The following is a 24295-nucleotide window of genomic DNA, read 5'->3' as shown; positions in this document are numbered from 1 at the left end:
GCTCACGCAGGCTTCCAGGGACAGTGACAAAGATGTCAAACCACCTTGGGTCATTCAGTGACAAACTGGCCGCCAACACACACTCTGGGGCCTCACTTGCCAAATGCAGTCACAATGCCAAAAAGCAGGGTGGCCCTTGGGTGTGGGAAGGCACGCATGGCCAGCCTTCTTAGCCAGAAAGTGCTTCAGACGTCCCCCACGTTTATACTGCATCTGTTCGTGAATCCCCCAGCAATTTAGAGGAGAATGTCCAAGAGCATCCCCCATTCCAGCACATTCCCAGCAATTTTCTAGGTGAGACACACTCAGCAGGGTAGACACATCCTGGGGATTACAGTGTTTGCACAGCAAAACCAGGACCAGAGACTTCTGTGTTGGATTCTGGCAAGGCCTTCTGGCCACCAGAGCACATCCATGATTAAGGAGGCAGATGCTACATACAGCACAGCAGTCTGAAGAAGCAACAAAGGATTACGTCACAGCATCAGACCAAGCACTGACCCAGTCAACACCACCGATGTCAACAGAGACCCGCCCCGCTGCTGCTGCTACTGCGGACTAAGGGGAACAGTCGAGGACAGCCGGGGCAGAAGGGGTGTGGCGGACCCTGTAGCTGCACCACACCCCCCACATCTCAGCATTCTGAAAAAACTGCAAGTGAAGGAGGGGCAAATGATGGCTACGCTTATAAATTCTTTACTTTTAAATTGAAAAAAAACTGCCACAATACAAAGACTGCTTTACTGTTGTTGGTGCAGCCTGGTAAGTATTTAAAATCAAAAGCGGTTTTGACGAATATTCATCAAACAGTGTGCAAAGGAAGTCCACCCAACGTGGATTATTACGCCAACCAGTACAAATCTCCTATGTACAGTTTTTGCTAAGGAAGATTGGAATGCCATTTAAGTTACAAAGGCCGATCAGGAAACTGTTTTAACAATCAGCAGGTCTCTCACCTGCAGTCGATACCGGACAAATCCCAAGAGCAGCTCAGCCTCTCGTAACCCACCCCACCCCACCCGAGTTACCCCCTGCCCCGAAGACAAACATCCACTTCTTCAAAAGCCCATGGAAGAAAACCAGCTAACTTCTTCCTGCTGCACCAGCAACTTGAAGTGCTTGACCGATCCATCACATCTGGATGTGGACATTTCAAGCTGCATGTTTCCCAGGGCGCACTGACAGGTAAGCCCTCAAGTCACAGATGACAGTGGCTCATCTCTGGCAGCCGCGCCCTGCCCGCCAATGATGTAACAGATCTCGGGGCCAGGCAGCTGTCAATGGGCATTTGCCCTGAAAAGCCACACATTTGCTCAGCTGTGGAAGAATTCTAGATTCTGAAGCGACAGCTTTTTCCACACCACTGGTTCAGTCAGCTCTTGTAGAGACAATGCCACAGCTATGGGGAAATCACCTTGACTCAGATATCTGCTTGTGGTAAGAGAACTTGACCAGTCATGACATTCTGCTGCCTCACTGGCTGTGGGGCGATGGAGCCCATCCACCCCCAACCACGGGCACCCCTCCCCAAAGTGCCAGGGGACTAAAACAAACAGACCTTGGTTTCAGTCCTGCCTCAGCTGCCTTCCCACCTGCTTCCCTGTCAGCCAGCAGTCTAGAAACCGGGACCACATACATTGTCCCAAGGACTGAAGTACGTAGGTTTGGCTCAAAAGTTCTTACAACTCTTAAACTGTTGGGATAAAAACTTAGTGCAGACTCCCAGCTCCTGGACAGCGCTCCCAAGTCTCCCGAGACAGGGAGCAGGGCACTGCAGGCTGAGAGCCCGGCTGCAGGAGCACACAGGCCTCCCCACCTGGGCATCTTTCCAAAGAAGTCAGACGACTATTCACTTCAAAAAACCTCTTAGCAAAGAAACTTGGAAACCTTCATAACAAAACCCTGCATGATAAAGAGGGGATTTCCCAGTTTCGAAGTGCTGTCCACGAGGACCAACTGTCAGTCACCCAGAAGCTGTGAGTTATTTCTGAGGCTTCTGTCAGGCCTTTCCCATCTTCCAGCCCCAGCGCGGAGGACCTCGGCTGAGCTGAGGCAGGAGGAAGGGAACAGCCCGCGCAGTGCGTCCTGGACACGCTTAGGAGAGGGCTGGGGAGACACCTCTGGTCTCAACATTGTAGAAAGTGCTGAAAACAATGAGGAAAGCCTTCTAGGGCGAGCCTGGGGATGCAGTGTGAGTATAAAGGAAATACTTACGAGTTACACACACACACCACACACACTCCCTAGCTGTCAGGGAACCTACAAACAGCTGAGAGGTGACGAGCACCGAGCATGCAGACTGGTTCCCTATCCATCACGGGGCGCGGACAGCCTTGGCGACACGGCTGAACCTAGGGCTGGGAGAGGGAATGCCTTTGCACTGCTGCTCTTCCCTGCGATGCTGGACTCCTGCCCGCCTCTTAGCATTTTCCCGAAACCCTCTGGTCCCTTTCGGTTATTCTGATGCTCCAGGCCACAGGCTGGTTTTATGTGAACCACCTTTATGAGCTTCCTCTAAAACAGCATCGCCAGCCTGCTCGTCAGCCAGGCTAGGACGCGACACCTCACCTTTCTTCCATGTGCGAGAGCACCTGAGCCGAGCGAAGAGACTCGCAGTGTTGAGAAGCGTCTCTCCCTCGGGGAACACTCAGGTTCAGACGAGAGGCATCTCCCTTGGCCCCGGTGCCCCCCATGGCATGCTTCTGTGCCCTGCCAGCTTCCCTCCTTTAGTTACTGCTCAACAGGACCAAGAATTCATTAGTATTGTTTATTGATCAAGGGTTTCATATAAAGTTATTTCAAATCAATCTCACCCGGGTGGAATCATAAGCATGACCAAGTTTTTGTTTTGCTCTCTTTAAATAAAAAAGAGGGGGCAGGTTGGGAGGGGACCAACCTAGCAGTAGTGGCATTTGAGAATAAATTAACAAAAAAAATTAGTATTACCATTTATTTGGTGACAAACTCTTTTTACTTACATTCCACGGGGAGAAAAAATTCCAGGGTAAACAATGAAAATGGAAGCAGAACTTAAGTGGCTGGCAAGGCTACCATGTGCTCTACCCGGACAGGACGCAGCGCCGGCTGTGCACGTCGAAACAGCAACGCTTTGAGTGAAACATGGTCATTCTTTTCAGTCCTGCTTGGGGATGGAATCAACAGTATAAAAAGCGCTCAAGGAAAACCGATCTGGTTTCAGATGCACTACATGGAGCTCACGCCCCGCCGTGCAGTGACAGCGGCGTCCTCGAGAGCCGTGTGTATACGCACATCATCGCTTCTGTCACTTCAAAACAAAGGCCAAAGCTCACTTAAGTTCTGTTGCTTTAACAAAAAGTGAAATAGAAAAGTAACTGATCATTTAAATTTTAAAATTCCTAAATTGTCCAATTTATACAACAGTGGGAGACTTCATCAAGGTTTCTGAGAAGTCCAGGACTCTTTCAGCTAAACCAGGGGCACACAATTGCATCACTGAAATGGTCCTGGGTTAGTCCAATGAAATAAAAACATCTAACCACAGACACACGGGTATGACCTCTGCCAGTTAGATTACTGAAAAAGTCAGTCTCAGACAAGTTTCTAAACTATGTAACTAGATACAATTGAGAAACTCTCAAATGAAAATTTGTATAGTGTCATTTCAATCAAAAGAAAATCATAAAACTAAGAATACGTATCTGGTGGAAGAGAAAGCAGTGGTGATGGTGGGGTACTCGGGAGGCGGTGGCCGCGGCGCGCTAGGAAGGTCGGCTTGCGCTGAGCAGGAAGCATTTGATTATCTGGTGCTGTCAGCACGGGCCGGTCTAAGGCTCTCCAGCGTGGGTGTCCAGGGTTTGTCCCAAATCGTTTGATGAGCCAGTTGGAAAAAAGATCCGTGCTGTTGTCACGCAGACAGAAAAACCCAAAGCCCGGGCCCCGAGGCACCTGCGGTGTGCACGTGCTGGTGTTCCCGACGAGCCTCGGCCGTGTGGCGGGCCCGCCTCTTCCTGCAGCTGCTGCCGTGTGGGGACAAACCTCGGCACAAGTGGCCGCAGCCGCCTCCTTGCGCGCCCACCTTCGTCACCACTGCTGTCTCCAGGTCTTTACCCAGCACGTCTCGGCCCACTGGAGGTATCAAGAAATTCCAAATTCTCAAAGCAGTTTCAGGATTTTCAGTATATATGTTGGGACTTTACAATGGTTCCTGGGCAAAAAAGGTTCAGCACCTCCCACACCTTTAAGGAAGGAAGAAAAAAAAAATGAAAATGACACCAGTTTTGCAATGTTAAGAGAATTTAAGCCCCTGTTAAAAATGAAATGAGCACACGCTGAGGAGTCCAAAGAGGACAGGACCCAGCGCCCGACAGCTGGCCTGAGGTTTCCCAGGGCCTAAGGTCCCATGGGAAACGCGAGGAGGAGAAACTGCGCATGCTACCTCTGCAGGAGAAAGGAGAGAAATCTCTGAATATTTTTACAAGAAAACGCAAGGAAGGTACACGAAAGGATCTCGGGGCGGGGAGGACGCGGACCGCAGGAGGCGGGTCCTCACTCCACTGCCAAGACCCGCCAGCGGGCTCCTGACGACCCGCGCAGAGAGGAGAGCGCTGTGCCCGGGACAGGAATGACACCGGGAGCGTCTCGCTGCCGAGCTGAGCAGACAGACGGACTCTGACACGCGAGAGGAAGAAAACGGCCTTGCCGTGGAAGCCGATTCACTCACACAGACGTTGGTCCGTTTCCTGTCCTTGGCATCTCTGTGCTTTGTTGGTCCAACTCAGACAGTAACTTTAAAATGTTCAACGCAGCCTAGCGGGGAGGGAAAGAAAAGTCAAACCTCAACCCCAGCTCAGGACACGGCACGGGATGCCGAGGGGAGGCTGGGAGTCTCCTCCTGCCCCGAAACTTCCTCCTGTTTGACTGCTAGGAGCCCTTTTCACCACAGCCCTTTTAGCTTCAAATACAAATAAAAAAACACCCACGGTTATCTCACGGAGTCGCCTGGTCATTTTTTTTTTCATATAACTCCTTCTAGTATTTTTAACCTGGTCACCAAAACCTGGAATTTTATATCCACGCTGGAATACCCGTCTCTAGAAACGTAAATTCCATGGCCACGTTACACATCATGTTCCACCAGGTGAATATACCACGGTTCACCCCATTTCTTTTCTCAGATTTAGTATTTCTTACAGTAATTTCAACTGAATAAAATACCAAAATAAGTGGTTTTCTACAGTTGCCAGAACTTGGGCCTGCAGCCCTTGTGCTGGAAAGAGATGTACTGAGTACAGTGTCTGGGGGGTTCCAGAAGTCAAGTCCACACCCCCGGCCAGCATGGGGAAGGGATGGTTAAATCTGTTACATTATTAGTTAATAAACATAACGAGAAACCAATAAAATGAAGCTAAGACAAAGTCTTCAGGGAAAAAAGTTCAGAAATGTGAAATCTAAGCTAATCAGCTGGTCTCAAGTCTACGGGCAAACCCTTGCCATCACTCCGAGCAGCAGCAGCAGCCGCCGGAGCCGGGCCCCGCGCGAGGGCCGAGGAACCTACCATGTCATGGCAGGACTCCACGTCCTTCCCGATGCCGTGGCTGATCAGAGGGGGCTGAGGGGAGCAATTTATAAGAGATACAAACTCATTCTTGTTGTTCTTAGGAAAGTCTTTGTATTCAACCTAAAGGGGGGGAGAGAAAAGTCAGAGGCAAGGCTGGAGAAGGGGCGCGGACGATGGTGGCTCGGGACCGCAGCGCTGGGCCCAGCACCCAGGAAGGTGACCTCTCTCCCCATCTCAGCCCGAGAGGACCCCACCGGCTCCACCCAGTCACTTCTGCTCAGCCAGAGTGGGCTGGCCTGCCGCTGAGGGGCACCGTGCTCTACAGGCAGGAAATCAGGCGCCCAGCGTCCAGAACCTTCCAGGAACCTAGATGTCTACTTAAAAACCTTGGCCCAGAAGAAACCACATCCTTTCCTGCCTGGATGAGAGGGTCAGCACTGTTCTCACCCAAGTCTAAATTGGTAACTACCACTCGATTAGAGACTGTTCTGGCTCACGTGGGGTTTTAAATTTTTATTATCGAAGAACAAGTATTTTCTCTGATTATACAGACTTGTAACCATCTCCACAGCTTACCACCCTCCTCAAAACCACCCTCTTATCAGGCTCTCCTCACTCAACCCCCTAGACACTTGTTTAAAAAACAGGCACTAAGCTCATTATCTGAGAAACCCGAAGATGAGGCCTCTGCCGCAGTACAGCCCACACCACCCGTGCCGAACGTTACCTGGAACCCCTGAACTCTGGAAAGATAGTCCAATTGCTCAGAGGGTCTTGTGAGAGGTCCATGGGGTACGTGGCCTGAAGAGATGTTACTCTTTAAAATGGTCTCGGCTGTGGGCGAGGTGCCCCCATACAACAATTCACGGGCTATCATGGCAGTTACCGTGGCCTTGGCAGGATTTGGAGCTACCCTGGCAAAATCTTTGGTGTGATGTCCTTGACTGACTCCTACGGCCTGGGCGACCTCGGGCACCATGGGAAGAATTCCAGCAGGCAGCTGCTGATGACTAAGATAAGGCATCCTAAACTCATCCTCTTTATTGCCTAGGGAGGGACAGAGACATGTCAACACGGGTGCACAGGCGCTGCTGGGAAGACATGCGCCCCACTCTGGCCCGCCCTAAGCACGTGCAGCAGCACGTCAGCAGCAAGGCCCGCTGACATTTGCTGCAACCTGCAGGCACCAGAAGCCATGCAACTCCCAAATCACTTAAGAGTAAGACAATGTTAACATCACACTTACTAGTCCCATTTTCATCCCCAGAGCCAGGTTCAAAAAATGTTACTTTTCTTCCATCCCCTGATTTCTTTACTGGTGTCTTTAAAAAAAGAAGAAAAAAAGACCATGAGCATCAAGCTGTTTAAAATTAATTTCTGCTGTCTAATACTGTGCTACACTACTCCACCCAGCATCAACCTTTGGTTTTGTAAGTTTCTAGAATATGAAAAGGCGAGGCAATCAACAAGAGGCCCTGCTGCAAAGCCTGCCCACTGTCTGCCGAGGCCATCGTGGCGGGCCACTCCCTCCCCACAGAGCACCTGACAGAAGAGAGGCATGTCTCACCAGAGGAGCCAGAAGGTGACAGGGGGCAGAGCCCGGCAAGGTGGGCAAAGAAGCTTTTAGATTGGGCCTCTCTGGTGATGCAAGAGGTTAAGTCTCAGCACCATGAAACTATCTGCAGCCTCTGCAGCACGAGTTCGATCCCCGGCTAGAGAGAAACCCGCATGTCGCAGCAGACCTCTCCTGTCTCACCCGCTGCTCCCCTCAGCAGTGTATTTCGGTCAATCTGCCTGTTCTGCTCCCCACTCTGTCTCTGGTGAATCCTCTCACCCCCCCACCCCACACTTCTAGCCTATATCCCAGCTATTCTTGCATAAATAAATCAATCTTTTAAAAAAAAAATCAAATTACATTTCCTGGAGTTAATACCCAATTAAAAGATAAGGCGACATTTCCAAAAGACTTGGGGAAAGTGTTACCAGATAGAAATTTTGTCAACAAGCAGTCTCCTTTCTGAGAAGGCAAGGATGCTTATGAATGTGCTGGGAGACTTTGGAATGAAAAACCCAAAAGCCAAGTCCAGGATCCATGCAGATTATCTGACAACCGTGCAGGGCCCTGGTTATTAACTACATGGCCACGGCTGATGTCTCTTCTCACTGCTGACTGGACTGGCAGGCGAGAATCAGTTCTGGTATTTTCAAGTTTCTCCTGACAGGACCCTTTGGTGACTGGAAACAATGTCAGTCAGGACTTTCACTGCTTCAGTGAAAGTCTAAATTTGGCAAAATAGAACCTCCCTGGTGGCGCAAGGGGTTAAGACACAACTTAAGAAGCTGTCCACAGCCACTGCAGCGCAAGTTCGATCCCCAGCCAGGGAGCTACCCACATGGCGCAGCAGGCCTCTCCTGACTCGCCCGCTGCTCCCCTCAGCAGCGTATCTCAGTCAGTCTACCTGTTCTGTTCCCCACTCTGTCTCTGGTGAATCCTTTCACCCCCCCACAACTCTGGCCTGTACCCCAGTTCTTGTATGCATAAATAAATCTTAAAAATAAATAAATTTGGCAAAATAAAAATTCTCACTAGGGGATTACTTTTATCTTGTGTTCGTTAAAGAAATCCCAAATCTAAACTATGGTTTTGGATCTGACTCTAGAATCACACAGTCTTAGACGCCAGAAAGACCAAAGCCTGCTCTGCACCTGCGAGACAAGGCCTGGTGGTCTGCAGGTGGCGCCTTCTGAGAGCACGTGACAGAACCACACGCTCCCGGATTTCCAGCCCAGTCATCCCTCTTCCTGCTAATGGAGAGGAGCAAGCTGCCCTCCAGCAAAGCACCCAGACCACAAAGATACTGAAACAATAAGGACTTAACCCAGAGCCATGCTTGGAGCCATGGACATGCACGTCCCCTTCTGACCACATTATAATGGTCCAAATGGTAAGACGCTGCTCAGCAGGGCTGCTTTATGCCAGGAGGATGAATCCTTGCCCTGAAGCTTGCCCTGGAAGTGCCAGAGTCCCCTAGGATGAGGCGAGGAGGTCATCTTGCCATTAGAGAGCAAGGACACAGAGCCCCAAGCAGTCACCTTCTCCTCTGACTTGAGGGCTGGTTTGGTGGGCTGAGCCTGTGGGACTTTGAAACCAAGGATCTCCAGCATGTTCTCCGCTGCATTGCGTTTAGCCACCTTCTTATTGGTGCCAGCTCCTTCTGCGGTGTGGTTTCCCACCTTCACCTGCATAGAGAAGTCAGGACTCAGTGGAGCACTCAAACCTTGCAAGTGAAGACCAGTTGGCAACTGATGTGCTGAGCAAAGAACCCAGCGGCGGCCAGAAGTGCTGGGAGCTGGCTCGCACCAGCCTGTCGGGGTCAATTATTAAATAGTCAGGAATTAGGCTGGTTACCGTTAAAGGTGACAATTATTAAACACTAAATTACATAAGTTTGTAATTGAATAGTTTTAATAGAAGTAATGAATACTGAAAGCTCATCACTTCCTAATACGACCACACTGCAGTTTTCTATGCTTTTGAGATTCTCTCCATCTGTTGTGTCTGTCACCCAAGGGTGTCTGCTGCACTTCTCGTCCCATTCTGGGAGCAGAGGGGTCACTCAGATGGCCAAGGTAGGAGTATCTACATGAAGAAATTGACAAATACTACATATCAAGGACTAAGCTATTTTGCCAGCGGTCTGTTCTAGACTTGATACAGTTTTCGTAAATTACCTGATTTAGCAGAGAAGTTACTCATATGGTTAACAAATGAGTGAAGTTCCAACATGTTTTTGTTATTTTACTTTCTTCTTACTTGTTAATGTGAAAAAGTGTATTAGCACTCACCCTAGAACTAGACTCATCTGTCAATGTCAAAGCAATTTCTTTGCTGCACTGGACACCGATCTTTATGACACGGTTGTTACAGCGCCAGCTATCACTGCTGCTAGTCACAGTGGTGTTCCAGTTGCATGAAATTTATATGTTTTATATGTAAATTGTGTTACATGTCCTTTCTATCAGAAAAACTGGTAATTACACATGCATATGTGTAGAGTACAAACACCCACACACTCACACCTTCCCTAAGAGGTGGCTGTTGAACTTTCTAGCAAACACCACCACTTACAATCCCTTCCCAAGCTGGTCTTAACCACAGACCAAAACCCAGAGCCCCACATCACAGAACAGAGAGGGAACCTCTGTCCAGTCTGTGACCGGCCACCAGCCGCTGGTCTTGGGCAAGTCGCTGGTCCCCTCTCAGCAGGACGGCGGGCTCACTGCTCGCTGCCTCTGGCTGGGTAGGCAGGACACACTACTAAGCGATGTGCTTTACACGTTGTAAGGTGCTCTGCAAGAATTAGGTATTCTGCTTTTCACCAAGAAACACTATTAAATTCAAATGATGATGCCCGAGTGAACAACTATTTAATATGCTAAGCCCAAGGAAAAACACTCTGTCCATTCCAATCTGAGCCAACTATGGACTCCAGATGTGACAGAAGGACTGAAAGAGCAGGAACAGATCAGATCCTTTATAAAATTTATCTTCTGAAAAGAATATACAATGTCATGAAGAAAAGAATTCACCCACAATTCCAGCACCCCATCATCCTTCTGAACACATGCGCTATGCCCCAGCAGCTGTCTGCTGGCACAGCCATCCCTCTGCTACCCCGGGACCAGCCTCCTGAGGAAGGCCCAGAGAACCGGCACTCCGAGAAGGGCCGCCCACGACACATGACCCACCTGCATGACAAACTCCCGGCGGCGTGGGAGGCCTCGCTCTGTGAGGAGCATGTACTCTGGCTCCTTGTCCTTTTTTGCTTGCTGGATCTGGGCCAGTCTGCTAATCGGGTTCATCCCCTGGCCGTATTCTGGGCTACTCTGTTGTCAGGAACAATTAATGTAGAAGCCATGTTAGTCACAAGAAGAACCTTGCCAATTCAGAGCTCAGGACGTGACAGGATATTATTTTTACGCTGACGTAATGGCTCAGAAATTAAGCAAATCTTTTTGAAACCCTTTTTAAATTAAAATATACATGATGATTTTCTGTGATTGCACTGAGGTGATTTTAAGGTCTTAGCAAACCAACAACATTTTACTATGAACAATCAACTGTTGTCATGTCTACTTTCAAAATAAATTTCTAATGTGACAATGAATAAAGGAGAAAAACCACAGAACACGATTCCTAAAATTTCCACAAGCTGTGTTGCCTGCTTTCTCAACGGCGACTCACAACCCAGTAACAAAAACAAAACAAAACAAAACAAAAAAAACCCAACTCAAGCTGAGGCCACAGGGGAAGACTTAAGCATCCCGGTTACTCTGTAGTGGCCCTTTCACAAGTGATTTCTAGGATATATTAAGCCAAAAAAAAAAAAAAAAAAAAACCCTGCAAACGCACACTCACGTTTCTACATGAACATGGTTTTACTGCTTCGCAGAAGGAAAGCGGAAAGCCCGCCTCCCGCGGCAGGGGAAGCTGTACCAACAGTCACAGGAGAACAGAGCCCAGCGCCCGCGGCAGTCTCCACACAGACTCCTGTGCCCTCTGTGGGTGGGGGCCGTGGGTCTGCCGGGCCCAGGACTTGGCATCAGCTCCCGACGCCTTTTACTGGAGTCAGCAAACAGCCCCCTCGAACCGCAGTTGGGAAACAAAAGCCCCTCGCGCCCCCGTCGCGCGCGGGTTCTCACCCTGACGATGGGCTTCGTTTTCTTTTTCATTCTGGGCTTGACTCGCTCGACTGCAGGCAGCGGGGGCAACTTCCTCAGCTCCTCCAGCACGGCTATAGCAGCATTCTTCTTTGAGATCTTCTTGCTCTTCCCTTCACCTTCCCCCACAAACTCCCCAACGGACACCCTGGTCACAAAGCTCTTCATGTGGGGGGGGCCGCTCTCCCGGGCGACCTGTTCGAGAGGGAAAGACTGCGTGAAAGCGTGACAGACATTCACTTCCAGCTGTGAGACACACTGGTCAGCACACGGCCCCCGGGAAACTCGGCAACGGGGAAAGGAGGAGCCCCTTAAATGAGGGCGTGTGCATCCACCCAAGGACACAGTAATGACCCTGGAGGGTTTTCTTCCCTTCTTCTGTCTTTCAAGCGTGTTCGTGTTCGTGTTCCTGGGTCTCACGCGGCCAGAACCGCCAGGCGCGGGTAGGGAGCCGCTCCTTCCTCCCGCCCTCTCCTGACCACCCCTCCCCACCCAGGCTGACAGGCTGGCCTGTCTTTAGTGGGGCCCACTGACCCTACTAGCAAAAAGGAAGTTGGCCCCGATAAGCCCAGAAATAATCGGAGCGCAAGGAGTTCAAGTTGAATGTCTGCTCTGAGCCTCCGGCCACCACCGAGCTTATGAAACACCGGCTGCTACACATCTGCAAGGAAGGAGGAGGAAACCTCTGAACACTGATGGTGACGCTGAATCCGGTAAGTGAAAAAAGCCAACTGCACAAGAATGTATATGGTACCCCAACTTTTCCGTGTAAAAAAGGAGCGTGCACACGTGTATACACAAGTAGACACACGTGTTTCTAAGGTCATTTTTTGCAAAAGAGATACACAAGGGCCTCCAATGGTGGCGCAGCGGTTGAGCGCTGGGCTGCGAGGCGATCCCCAGCCACCGGCGAGGGTGCCACAAAAAAAAAAAAAAAAAAAAAGATACACAAGTAGGAAACGAATGAGGTCAGTGGCCCACAGCAAGCAGGAGGGCCCGGGGAGAGCACGTGGTGACGCTTCTGAATGTATCTTTTTGTGTAAGTTTATTTTCTGGAACTATTTATTGTTTTCCATGTTAAAAAATAAGTCAAGAGAGAAGGGAACAAACACTAAAAACTAAGCCTGAACTTTGATCAAACAAAAAGGTCTAATCATGGAAACTAATATAAACCTTGAATGCGAGTTATTTAACAGAATTACTCATTTAACTCAACGTCATCATCGCCACAAAAGATAGTTCTACACTCCTCTAAAGAGCTCCACCACCAGAGGGCGCGCCCACGCACTCCTTTCCGTGACTACTTGACCATTTCCTTCTAGGGTGCGTGTTCCTGAACACAGGTTTGCAAGTCACATCTGAAACCTAAAAAGGGGGGACAGAAGCAATCTAGACCCGAAAGCTCACAAAGCAAAAAAGTAAAATGGCAGTGCCTCACTAAGTTTCCAAAAGTTCTGTGACTCTCAGGCTGAGCAACAAGCAGTGTGAACAGGTGACAAGTTCTGGCCCCAGAGGTCACTTCTGTGACTCCAAGGTAATGTAGGCGGTCAGGCTTTTCCCACTCCTACAATTCTGGCATCCCTGCTTCCAATTCTAAAAATTCCACTCCTGTGCCACACTAACAACAACTCAGAAGCAAAAGAGAGCAGTTCTTACCTTCCCTGCAATAAGTATGGACCTGGGGAGACCCCCTGGCTTCTTAGGGGAACTAAGGGAAACTAAGTTCACACTTAGTTCCCATGTCCTTCCTTAACCTCCACCCCTGCCAACTAAGTGAAAAAGGCTAGAAGAGATGGAAGGCACAGTGAGAAGATACCGTCCTGACCCACTGGTGCTCTGTACTCCAAGAGGGGACAGTGTAAGCCTGGTGTTCCCCGCCACGGCAGGATAGGGGTGGGTATAGGGGGTGCAGAATAGCCCTGTGGTGGCAGCCCAAAGTCCTATCCCGCTCATGCCCCTGGGCAGGCAGGTAAGCAATGGCCTGGGGTAATGCAGGAATCAACATCACTAAACTGATGGATTAATGACTGAACTGAGGCCAGTTTAGGGCGCTAGCAGCATTAACAGGAGATGGTATATATGTTCTATGAAAATTAGGCATGAAATCTGGGGATCACCTGTAATTGCAAAACACTACAACATTGTTTTATAGGACAGTCATCTTTAAAACAAACTGTCTAGGGCCTCCCTGGTGGCGCAAGGGGTTAATAAACACCGCACCATGAAGCTACCTGCAGCCTCTGCAGCGCCAGTTCACTCCCAGGCCACCAGCGAGGGTCCCACATGGCGCGCAGACCTCTCCTGCCGCCCGTTGCTCCCCTCAGCAGTGTACTTCGGTCCTTCTGCCTGTTCTGTTCCCCTCTCCGGCTCTGGTGAATTCCCTCACCCTCCCGCGCTTCTGACTGTACCCAGTGCTTGTATGAATAAATAAATCTTTAAAAAATTAATAAATAAATCTGTCCAAAAGAAATCTATGAATCAATGTTCCAAAATTCAAATTGCATCTGCCTGAAGTAACAGTGCGAGTTTAAATCTCTCTTGAAGATGAAATACATACTCTTTATAACTTTGAAAGAGCAAAGAACTGACACAGAAATTTGCTTGAGTTATTTAACAGAATTCTGTATGAAAACACAACCTTGTATAACCAAACATGGAAATCAAAAGACTTTAGTAAAAGAATTTTCCAAGTGTCAGTCATTAAGGGAAACTTTTTAGAAATTCATCCCTCTTGACCTATCAAGTCATTAAAGGAAACAGACCAAATATACCTTGCTTTCCACTTTGAACCACCTGTTAACCACTGTTCTTATACTGTCAAGTTTCCAACAACAAACGGGGTTATTGAATAGTGGAAGGGAGCAGGAGACTGCAGACAATGACAAAACCTCTCCTTTTAACAACCACCTAACAAGATTTTTAGGGAACACTTAAGGAGATTCTTAATACTTTGGGGGGAAACAATGCCTCTGAGATATGAATGTAATGAAAATAAAGAGTTTCCAGGAGAGGGCCTCCCCTGGTGGTGCAGCGGTTGAGCGCTGGGTTGCGAAGCTGCCCGCAGCCTCTGCAGTGCTGGTTTCGATCCCGGCCACCAGCGAGGGTCCCACATGGCGCGCAGACCTTTCCTGCCGCGCCTGCTGCTCCCCTCAGCAGTGTACTGTTCTGCTCCCCGCTCTGGCTCTGGTGAATTCTCTCACCCTCCCGTGCTTCTGACTGTACCCAGTGCTTGTATGAATAAATAAATAAATCTTTATAATTAAAAAAAAAAAAAAGAGCCTCCAGGCTCTGATTATGTGAACATAATCAGAACATTCTTCAGAACATTCTAGAAAATGCAACCATCCATGACAACCAGCACCCCAGGGCTGCCCTGAGTCAACGACTCCTAGAAGAAAATACAAATCGTTTTGCTAAATACAAAGTCTGAATCTTAAATTTGGAGATTTCATTAAGTATGTGAGTGTTACCCCAATGTTACTTAAGCAAAAAATCCCAATGACGAATACCAACAATATTTTGTCACACAGAGTTCTACACGTGAAGTGAGCTCACCTCGAAATTCACAGGCAAGTTCCGTTTAAGTGCAATCTCAAACACTTGACTTATTTCAGATTTGTTGAGATTGTCCTCTTCTGATTCTCTTCCATTCACCTAAAGAGAAAATAACTGTTTAATAGTTAACTCTTATGAAAGCCATCAACATCCCAGCTATGACAATAAACCCAAAAAGCACTTGACCCTGGCTCTGTGGGTGGAGCACCCTGTGACTGAGGCCGCACACACCACCATGTCAGTGAATTTAAAAGGTTAAACAACTTAGTGTCCTATCAAACTTGGGTTGGTTTGAACCTCATAAATCCACCATCAACACCACACAGAATAGACTTTTGGGTATGAATCAGCATAATTCTAATCGCAGGGCAGCTCGGTGCCACAATGCAGGAAGAGGGACTGCCAAGGCACTCAAGGACTGGCAAGCCACATTGCGGAAAAAGTCAAAATACAGACATCTGTGTGGGACATGGCAAGTTCAAAATGTAAGCGTCTCCACCTAAGTATGGTTCGTTATGCGCACAGAGGTCGCTGAGAAGCACTTTTTTAATAAGGATGCCATGGAATAAATTATAAACCTGCCATCTCTCTCATACTTAGTGCTGCTGGCAAAAATGCAAGGTGCGAATAAAATCTTCTGAACAAAGCCTGAGACATGGTCCGTTCACAGCCCTCCAGCCAAAACTGGGACTAAAGAGAGAGACTGCTGCGACTGCTGACGACAGGTATTCTACACTGCGCTGCAGGGACAATGAGAGACCAGGTAAGAAGCACACTAATAGCAAAGTGTCCCCCAACACATGGCAAGAAAGTTGCGTTTTCCTTCATGTTACCAGGACTCTTCTCAAAGAACTTGTAAAAATCACATCTCTAAGGTTGGAACTACCTGACAGGAGGCAGGTGTGGGGCTACCCAGGACTACCTGCTGTGCATTTCCTTATGTGGATTCCCGATTTACACTACATTAATATTTTAAGCTATGATTAAAAGAAACAAATTCTAAGGTTTTTGTTTCAAAACCCATGAATACAAGCAAAACTATAACTCTGCACAAGTCAGTTTAAGCCAGACACACTGCCAGAGCTCCTCCCGTTGGGATGCTTCCCTTCCAATCTGGTTTTTCTTCCTCAGTCTTTTCAAAACTCTTTCTTTGCATAACATTTCTGGCAGTTTATTAACTTAAACACCCTTTTAGTTGCTCAAGTCCTAAGCATAAAGAGGGCCTGCCTTTTTATAAGTGAATCCTTCAGACCAAAAAGCTTCCAGCACAGTGCTTTCAGGTCACTGGGGTTTCAGAGGTTTGGTATGGAATTTTTAAAGTAAGTTTTAAACTAAAACACACACACACACACACACAATTTTAGAAAGTATGTCAGAACAAATGGTACTGAGAAACCAGATATCCACAGACAAAAACCTGAAGTTGGACCCTTACCTCACACCATATCCAAAGTTTAACTCAAAATGGATTAAAGACCTAAGGGTAAGGGCTAACACTAAATCTCTACAAGAAAGTATCAGGGAAAAGCTTCACGGCATTGGATCTGGCAATGGTTTCTTGATACAACAGCAAAAAGCACAGGCAACTCGAGAAAAAAATAAACTGGACTTCAAAATTAAAAACTTTTGTGCACTGGGCCTCCCTGGTGGCACAGCGGTCAAGCGCTGGGTTGCAAAGCTGCCCGCAGCCTCTGCAGCACCGGTTTGATCCCTGGCCACCGGGTAAGGGTCCCACACGGCGCGCAGACCTCTCCGGCCGCCCGCTGCTCCCCTCAGCAGTGTATTTCGTCAGTCTGCCTGTTCTGTTCCCCGCTCTGGCTCTGGTGAATTCTCTCACCCTCCGCGCTTCTGGCTGTACCCAGTGCTTGTATAAACAAATCTATTAAAAAAAAAAAAACTTTTGGGCCTCCCCGGTGGCGCAGTGTTTGAGCACTGGGTTGCGAAGCTGCCCACAGCCTCTACAGCTCCGGTTTGATCCCTGGCTGCTCCCCGGCCACCGGAGGAGGGTCCCACATGGCGCACAGACCTCTCCTGCCGCCCGCTGCTCCCCTCAGCAGTATACTTCGGTCCTTCTGTCTGCTCTGCTCCCTGCTCTGACTCTGGTGAATTCTCTCACCCTCCCATGCTTCTGACTGTACCCAGTGCTTGTATAAATAAAAAAAAAAAAAACTTTTGTGCACTGAAGGACACTACAAAAGAGTAAAGATAACCCACAGAAAGGGAGAAAATATCTGCAAGTTGTGTATCTGAGAAAGAATTACTGCCCAGAATATGTAAGAACTCCTACAGCTCATCAACACAAACAACCACCCAATTTAGAAATGGGGAAAGGACTCGAGCAGGTATTTCCCTCCCCAAACACACAAATGGCCAAAGGGCATGTGAAATGGCACTCAAAGGCACTGATCGTGAGGGAAATGCAAGTCCAAATCATAACGAATCACCATTTCATGCTCCTAAGAATGGCTATTATCAAGTAACAGAAAAGAGCGAGTGCAGGTGAGGACACAGTGTGCACTGCTGGCGGCGCAGGCAGGAAGGCACAACACTGTGGCTGCTGTGCAAATTGTGCCAGCTCCTCAGAAAGCAAAACATTGCCCTAAGCTGCCGCAATCCCACTCCTAGGTGTACGCCCACAAGAGCTGTCAGCCGAGACACAAACAGATCCTTGGACATCAATGTTCACAGCAACACCATTCACAAGAGCCAAAAGGTACAAACCACCCAAACAATCCATCAGCAGATGAATGAACAAAATATGGAATGTTTATAAAATGGAATAAACTGTTCAGCTTTAATTTTGAAAAGGAGTAAAATTCAGAAACATGCTGCAACACAGATGAATCTTGAAGACACTATGATAAATGAGGTGAGACACCAGAGGACAAATATTCACTTGTACGAAGTGATCTAGAACAGCCAAGTGCACAGAGACAGAAAGCAGAACAGGCACGTGGGACCGAGGGAGACGGGCAGGAGTGTGTAAAGTGGACAGCTTCCTTGGGGTATGGTGAGAGTTCAGATGCAGTGATGGTTGCACAACTAAGACTATTTCACGTCAGAGGACTGTACATTTAAAAACAGGGGAGATGGCAACCTTTATATTTTATCTTAGTTTTCTAAAAAGCAACAAAAAATATTTTATGCCAAATATTAACACACTAGAAGTCATCAATTAATGGTGCTAACAGGTTAACTCATTTTGTGCACAACGAAGTTTTCTGAACATCTGTTTAGCTGAAGAATATCAAAAAGATTTTTTGCACTGTAAAAAACCAGGCCACTCTTGTTGTATATGTATCATGAGAACGTTCTCTTTACAAGCAACCAGAACAAAATTCTGAAATAAACTGCGTGCTAACGCTGATACACATCAGACCTCAATTACCATGCATGTACCCAAATTTTCCATTTTTTTCTTATACCGACTTAATTCATTTCAATATTCACTTTAAATTACAAACTCTAAATTATTTAAAGTTATACCTTCAAACATACAAAAAAGTATAGATAATAATGTAACAGGCAACTGTGCTGGATTGAAGAAATGGCAACGCGTTCCACTGACATCAGATTTTTTTTCTTCTTCAAGGAAAATAAGGAAGGCTTCTATTCTTCTCCCCACGGCAGGGTGTGGTCAGTCCACCGTGGGGACTCTCTTTCCCAGCCATTTTCTTAATGGATGAAAACAACATGGGGGTGCAATTCTGTACTTTGAAAATTCACATAAAATCATTCTCAGATAGCTTTTATCTGCATTATAAAATTCAAACTTAAAAGTACATAGCAATGAAATGCTACCATATAAAGCCACATTTTACACAGTATGGTTTCACATGAAGGTAGCAGAAAACAATGGTCGGCCACCAGGAAACCAGGTCAGAAGGGGCCCGAGCGGTGCAGCATCAAGTCCCCACGGCAGCGCCGCAGGCAGGGGCTGGAGCTCCACTCTTGACAAGTGAGTGCAGGTAGGGCCTGGATGTCTGCTGCATTTGTACTCCTTTTTTTATGTGCCCAGGTGATTTTACAAGCAAAAAGGATTGAGATTCACTGCTCTGAGCCTTTGCTTCCAAAGAAGTTTCAGCAGGGACAAAGCAGCCAGTTTAAAAAAAAAAAAAAGGCGATATAAAAACCAAAGAGTGGGCCTCCCCTGGTGGTGCAGGTGGTTAAGCGCAGTGCTGTGAGGCTGTTCACAGGGTCCCACATGGCGCAGCAGACCTCTCCTGTCTCGCCCGCTGCTCCCCTCAGCAGTGTGTTTCATCAGTCGGCCTGTTCTGTTTCCCGCTCTGTCTCTGGTGAATCCTCTCACCCTCCCACGAATCTGGCCTGCACCCTGGTTCTTATGTAAAAAATAAATAATAAATAAATAAAACAAAAACCAAAGAGTGAGAGAGATTATAATTGCTCTTTTACATGAATAACTTTCATATCATCTGGACTAGACAAAATTTGCAATGGGGGAAGCAGTAAATGACTCCAAACAAATCCAAATATATTCCAAGCAACACGGGCAAGTGTAGTATGGGTCAGCAATAAAATCTAGGCATCACTGAGAAAAGAAAAAACACTTTGAACCAGGCTTAACCCTCACGATGCTAGGAAAAACTAGTCATCACCACTTACTACCTGCCTCCAACAGACCCTTTTCAGTTTTCTACATTTAAGAGCCATTTTATACAAATAATATATAGAAAATAAAGACAACAGAAATGCATTTCACAAGATTTTCACAAGAATTTAAAATAGCAAGCCCGTGTTTTTAGTCCACGTTCACAGTCTAGAAGGTGTGCGTGCCCGCAGTGCCCCTCACAGGCGTGCCCCGCCGAGCACACAGCCCACTCGCCACGCAGCCAGGCTGGGACGCCACCTCCAACAGGGCCCAGTTATCACGACTTCTCCTCCTTCCACTGATCCCTGTCAAACCACTACTTTTGAAGCTGGCTCCTAATTTTGTTGAGGACACATCATCTTGGCTACAGAATGCTTTCATGTTTAGCTTAACCCCCATAGAAAAATCTCATCGGTTTTTTTGGTTGTTACTTCCTTTACTTCTTTCCGAACACCTTGGGAGACACATGCCTCCTTTTGCATTTGTCCACTTAACTTTTGGCAAGAAATGAGTTTTGGTGGCAAAACACGGAAGACGGGAGAATGCTGTCTACACATACTTCTTCTGATAAAGATCAAAACAGGATGGTCCAGGTTCTTGTCACAAAATATTGTGTGAAAAAGTCTTTCCCGCTAAAAGACTGACAGAAGAGAATGTTCATTTCCTTGTGCACACCACAGAAATAAATCATTCACCCATCAATTCTTGAGTTTGGGAACACTCATGAAAGATACCATCTGAGGACTCATCATCTGAGATTTCACTAGATATTCAATCTCACCATCACCATCAGGGCCTTGAGTGCTGCTACCTGTCTCTCTGCACTCATCTTCTGGCTTGGCTAGTACAGAATGTCTTCCTCTGTCCATTTTCTTCTCTTTTTCTTCCGTAACAGATGGGAAAAGAAAAATCCTGAATTTTCATGGGGTTCACAGAAAGCAAAAGGCAGACTAGAAAGATGGTATCTCTGATCTTCTTTTATGTATGTTGAAAGATGATGCATTGTGTTAAGCAATGCAGTTAAGAACATCGATGCAATAATGACAATGATTTCACTGTATACCAGGGACCTAGGGATTTTATCATTCTTCCATTTTCTTATTCTTTAGTCTTGCTTAGCATACTTGGGAACACACAGTGAATAACACGGAAGTGATATGTAGGATGACAAACAGCAAAATGTTTCAAAACATAGGAAAATTAAGATTGCACAATGGAAAGAACTATAAAAGGACCTAAAGGACCCACATGATCACTGCAAGGCAGGATGAGTTTTATTCCATTCCTAAAAATAAGTGTTTTCTATCTGTATTTTGTAAGATCTCTTACTTCTAAAAAAGAATTAGAAGTCATGCAATATTAAGCCTTCCAGAGCCTGAAAAAGCAGCTCAAAAATGAAAATGCGAGTGTGGTATAACGTGGTCACATTTACTTGCAACACAGATCTCCAATTTTGGTTTTAGTTCTATTTTAACATGAAATTAAGTGACAGTAAGGATTCAAGACCATAAAGAGTGGCGTTTATTTATTTCTACAGGAATAGCATTTTAAAAAACCTTTTATCAGCACAGTTTTTAAAAACCTGTCTTCTACCTCTATCATCAGGAGAAAACTACTTTTAAGATAGAAACTATGCACATTCAAGCACACAGAGAACTGGCTCTTTATTTTACTGAAACACAAACCAGATCACACTATCCACACAATAAAACCCCTGGGCCAGGTTCCCCCTACTCATGCTCCTGTACACAGACTGCCACAATCTAGCACCTCCTGGAAAAACATTCCCACTTATTTAACTATTTCCCTAGAATGGGCATTCTCTAGCTAGTGTTTTCTCCTACTCACCCTTTAACGATGACCACCTTGTTCTTAACAGCTCAGACACTGAGTGAAAGTCATCATCATGACTACAAGGCTGTTGGGAATGTTCATTCCCCTGCCCTTTCACTTCTCTTTGGTCTCAGTTGAAATCACTCTTCCTCAGAGGGGACTCTCTGAACACACCACCCTTACTCCAGACAGAGTAACAGACTCATCTTATACTCTCATCACACTTGTCCATCCTAGCGCTTGCTGTACTTTTTTATGATACTCATGCTAATTACCTGTCAGCTCCATTCAACTGGTGTGGGGCAGTGCCACTATCTTCATTCATGCCTATAACCAAGAGACCAGACTACACCTGCTTTTAAAAGAAACGGCTAGCTTCACTAGCTATGTTCAAGAGAAGAGGAATCGATCCACCAAACAATCACATGGCTCTACAAATTTCAACCACCAAGCAGACAATTTGTTTAAAATGATAATTTGCAATGCAGGCATGCCATGGGCAAACAGGCTGGTCATGCCACGTTAGCTGAGGTATAAAATGGTACCACTTCTCTGATGGAGAACTAGATCATATATAGAATCATGCGATTCTACTTCCAGGACTGTGGTTCAAAAGAACAATCAGGGACACACACAAAGATTTAACAGTGTTTAACACTGTTTTTCACTATGTATTATAACCAGAAAAACTGCAAACAACCTTGGGAATCAAACTTTTGTTGTTGAAAAAACAAACTTGTATCTTCACACAATGGAACACTTAGCAGCCATTAAAAAGATGCACGTTCAATCCCAGTCCTCCACGGAGCTGTTAGTAAATGGCGTAACACAACACTTCAGTGGAAAAGTGATTATGGTACAATATCACCCCATTTTCATGGACTAGATGCTCGTTTTTGTACTAACATTCACCGAAATGTTTACAGTGATTATCTATGAGCGGCAAATTTAGTCATTTTTTTGAATTAAGAAATTTTTATTGTTCACATGCGTTGCTTATAAATGAGTTATCTTATAGACATGTCCCGGTAGTAGTACCCCTACTAACCAGCCACCAGAAGGAGTCGTAAATCAGGGGGCAGCTAGTTTAGGCAGGAGGCCAAGTATTTTATTACTTCAAAGAAAAAGTCCTGTCCTGGTTAATGATTCTCATCTTGGAGGCACTAGTGTAGGCCAGTCTCTGGCCACTTTAGAAGGGCCCTGTCTCTACTTTGAACTATATATTCAATTAGAAAGGAGGCAAAGAGGAAGAAAGGAGGAGCCCATGAAAACACAGCCTGAGGGAGCAGGTCTGCCACAGCCGCTCTGCTCCTTCCAGTGCTGATCAGCATCAAGATCTTTTCAGCAATATTGCAAGTACTTCCAAGAAGGAACTGCCTGGGATGCACAGATAATACTCAGGACCTGAGGTTCCCAAACACTGACCATGTTTTAGAATAAATCTAAGAGCTCATGAAAAAAGAAAAAAAGAAAAAGCCAAATTCCTGAGTCTAGACCTAGACCTACTGTTAGAATCGTGTGGGATGGACCAATCAATTTTCTTGATTTTTTCAGAATCACTTCAAAAGTGACAACCCACTTATCAGTCAGTGTTGAGCAATAGTTTAACAAACTGCTGGCTCGGAAGGAGCCTAGAAATACCTACTCCACTGATTAGCACCAGAATCAAATAAAAAATGAAAAGCCTCCAAAGTGACTCAGATTATACTACTTCAGTATTTTAATAAATCTCACCAATGAGAAGCTCATCCCTTGAATTTCAATAAATCTTCTCTAATATGGTCCTTAGTGGACCCGAGAAGCAGATCATCTGCTTTAGAAAGTGTAATTGCACTGAAAAAGGGAAGACAATGTAACAAAAGAAAGACAAAGGCCTCCTGTCTGGCGAGGAATCCACACAGAACCATCCTGAGCTAGATTTCCCTGGTGGGCATCAGGACACATCAGCCTCAGAAAGCGCCCTGCCAACCGAGCAGGCTCATACCTGTCGCCACACACACAGCCCGGTGTTCCCAAGATGGAGCTTGTGCACAAGATATTATCTTTGTGAACTTGTTTCCTGAGGAGGAAAAGTCAAATACCACCTGGGGATATTTTCAGGTATGGTTTCCTGCTGTGATCATACAGAATCACGAAGTCCCAATGTTTCTATTTAGTGAGCTTCTTCTGAACCTGTGATGCTGAGACTCTGCCTTACCAGACAGATCCACAAATGCTTTAGCCCTTCAATGGCATGGAATAATGACTGCTTTCCTAAGACCCAAATCCCTATTTAGTCACATGGAGCTAAAATCCTTTCCCGGACCTCCCTGGTGGTACAAAGGGTTAAGATGCAACCTATGAAGCTGTCCGCAGCCTCTGCAGCATAAGTTCCATCCCCGGCCAGCCAGGGAGCAGCCCACAGGGTGCCGCAGACCTCTCCTGACTCACCCGCTGCTCCCCCCAGCAGTGTACTTTGGCTGATCTGCCTGTTCTGTTCCCCACTCTGTCTCTGGTGAATCCTCTGACACCACCACCCCCCCTACCCGGCACCTCTGGCCTGTACCACAGCTCTTGTATGCATAAATAAATGAATCTTTAAAAAAAATAAAATAAAATCCTTTCCCTATCATAGTAGTTTTAAAACATAGCCCCCAAAGCTTTTATACGCCTTTCATACTTAAGTGGGGTTCTCAACACTCTGAATGGACTGAAGTCACTGAACTGTATGCATAAGCTGGTATTATTTATGTTATGTGAATGTTGTGTCAATAAAAAAAGCAAGATTCAATATCTCCTCCTTTTGAATTTCAGCTCTGTGGCTACTGGACCTAGAGAACATGGCAGAAGGGATGTGCCCATGCTGGTGTCTGAGCACAGGCCTTAAGAAACTGGCAGCTGTTTCCATTTCCAATCTTCTAGGACTCTCACCCTTGGACAGGTTCACCACAGTACAGGAACGGTGGTGAACTCTGCATGGGCCAGAGGTCCCACTTACTTCCTGGCTGACGGCCAGCACCAACCTACCAGCCCTGTGAGGGAACCACCCCGAAAGCGGA

General features: G+C 46.7%; 1 protein-coding gene across 1 annotated transcript in view; it reads right to left on the bottom strand.

Moving 5' to 3' along the window:
- Positions 1-3059: 3059 nt before the first annotated feature.
- The window catches only part of STAU1 (staufen double-stranded RNA binding protein 1), a gene marked incomplete at both ends in the record, with an annotated part of 33277 nt that continues 12041 nt past the window's right edge, over positions 3060-24295 (bottom strand). Inside the window, 11 exon segments of the mRNA XM_084246610.1 lie at positions 3060-3139; positions 3928-4107; positions 4550-4650; positions 4703-4788; positions 5537-5659; positions 6267-6586; positions 6786-6861; positions 8633-8779; positions 10289-10426; positions 11243-11473; positions 14816-14914. Coding sequence (XP_084102736.1) covers positions 3060-3139; positions 3928-4107; positions 4550-4650; positions 4703-4788; positions 5537-5659; positions 6267-6586; positions 6786-6861; positions 8633-8779; positions 10289-10426; positions 11243-11473; positions 14816-14914 — 1581 coding nt within the window.

The sequence above is a fragment of the Talpa europaea genome (genome assembly GCF_964194135.1).
Source record: "Talpa europaea genome assembly, chromosome: 11".
NCBI lineage: Eukaryota > Metazoa > Chordata > Mammalia > Eulipotyphla > Talpidae > Talpa > Talpa europaea.
The sequence above is the reverse complement of the archived record's forward strand: the minus strand, read 5'-3'. Positions and strand labels throughout refer to the sequence as shown.